Below are 1873 nucleotides of genomic sequence, written 5' to 3'. Positions count from 1 at the left end.
GTGTGTGTGTGTGTGTGTGTGTAAACATAGGGAGTCAGCATTTGAAAGAAGAAAGAGCTTGGCTTGAGAAACATAATGCTTCTTGTCTCCTGCCTACATGGCAGGGGGAGGGGGAAAGGTGCAGTGATTAGATCTAACTCTTTCTCCTTCCAGCATGGTCCCATCTTCTCTCTAAATGTCCCAGGCTCAGGACCAATGGCTCTGAGCTCAAGCTCGAGACTCAAGTCACCTTTCCTTACCACCTTATTCTGAATCTGACTGGCAGCTAAATAAATCCATGGGAAAAGTTTTAACATTCATAGAGCTGCTGTAACTGGTTTATGCTGTGATGTGTAACCTCAGAGCATTTCTCCAAGAGGGGAGCAGGAAGCAGTAATAGAGCTGGCTATGCAGGCTTTACCCAGCACCTTGCAAGGCACAAAGGGTAATTATTCTTGCCCCCAATATACCATTGCTTACCAGATCTCATAACCACGGATTTGACTGTAGTTATGGGAACAGTATTTTGCAGTATTTTGCTGACAGAAGAGACAGCACCTATGCTTCTCACTAAGCCAGGGAAAGAAGGAGTGCACTCACAAGCTGCTGCTTCATGAAGTAGAGAGGCAGCATGTCATGCTAGGTGACCCTGTTGTCTAGTGCAGCTGGATTGGCTCCCATGTGATCAGTATTGGTGTCAACCTGGAGACAGTGACAGTGGGAAATGGGTGTGTTGAGCACCAGTGTCCAGCCATGCTGAGCTGTCTAACCATTTCTTCCTGCTTCATTTGAAGTTTTGTACCAGGGAGGCTGCCTAGTAATGAGGTCATGAACAGTAGCATCCCTCTCTGGACCTACTGAGTGGAGTGACCTGCCTCTCCAACTAAAAGAAACAGCACCAGCTTCACAACCCTGCCCTCCTATCTCTTTCCTTTGAGCAGGCTGAATTGGTTACGTTCACCATCGTGCAGCCCCCCCGGCATGGCGTGGTTGAACGCACCCACAATGGTCAGCGCTATCGCCAGACCACCTCCTTCACCATGGATGACATCTTCCAGAACCGGATCAGTTACAGCCACGATGGCAGCAACTCTCTGAAAGACCGTTTCACCTTCACTGTGTCTGATGGGACCAACCCCTTCTTTGTTGTGGAAGATGGAGGGAAGGAGGTAAGGAAGCACAGGCAGGACAAAAGAGGTTTCCTGGAAGTGAATGAAATTTAGGTGAAGGGTGTCCCTGGCTTTTGACTGAGCCAGTGGCCATTGGCATAGCTCTGTTGACATTGTTGTGGGGCTGCTGGTGTCCTACCTTGACCTTAAATACTGGTGTTTTCCCTTGACCGAACATGTGGAAGCTCCAAGTTTTGCATGCTTTACGCTGTTTATAAGTAGTGTGTATGGGTGGGGGGGTGTGCACAAATGTGTGTGTTGAGATTATGCGGGTCATTGGCATCAACAGAATGATGCCAAAAGCACAAGCCAAGGATCTGCCATGACGTTAGTGGAGAAACACTTGCTCTCTCTCCATCTATGCTGTTTCAGTTGTAGAGTCAGTTATAGGGTCATGCACGGTATCAGGGTTGTGCTGTGGATGTCTTTCACAGTTTGCAGTTGTCCAGTGTAGTCCTGAATCACTGAAATGAGAGAGGAAAGTCCTCTCTCACTGTCTTTCAACTGCTTTAAGGCAAAGAAAGAGATTTGTAGAGCCCAAAGTAAAGCAGTACTATTAGGGGTGCACTGATAGGGATTTTTGGGGCTGATACTGATAGCCAATATTTAACGAGGCATATCAGCTGATACTGATCCAATTTTTGATACAGCTGCCTGCAGCTGGTAATTCCAGTGTGGTGGAAGGGAAGGGAAGGGAAGGGAAGGGAAGGGTAGGCACAGGGGAC

At 47.9% G+C, this 1873-nt stretch overlaps 1 protein-coding gene across 5 annotated transcripts in view; it reads left to right on the top strand.

Annotated features, from left to right (window-relative positions):
- The window catches only part of FRAS1 (Fraser extracellular matrix complex subunit 1), a 468008-nt gene that overhangs the window by 408213 nt on the left and 57922 nt on the right, over nucleotides 1–1873 (top strand). For 4 of the 5 annotated variants that reach the window (XM_019516785.1, XM_019516787.1, XM_019516786.1 and 1 more), the window contains one exon: nucleotides 921–1148. In XM_019516785.1, the coding sequence (XP_019372330.1) occupies nucleotides 921–1148 (228 nt within the window). The other variant, XM_019516789.1, reaches the window with a different exon arrangement.

Source organism: Gavialis gangeticus, unplaced genomic scaffold (assembly GCF_001723915.1).
Source record: "Gavialis gangeticus isolate Ggan-Ray unplaced genomic scaffold, GavGan_comp1, whole genome shotgun sequence".
NCBI classification, from domain to species: Eukaryota; Metazoa; Chordata; order Crocodylia; family Gavialidae; genus Gavialis; species Gavialis gangeticus.
This window is presented reverse-complemented; position numbering and strand designations above follow the sequence as displayed.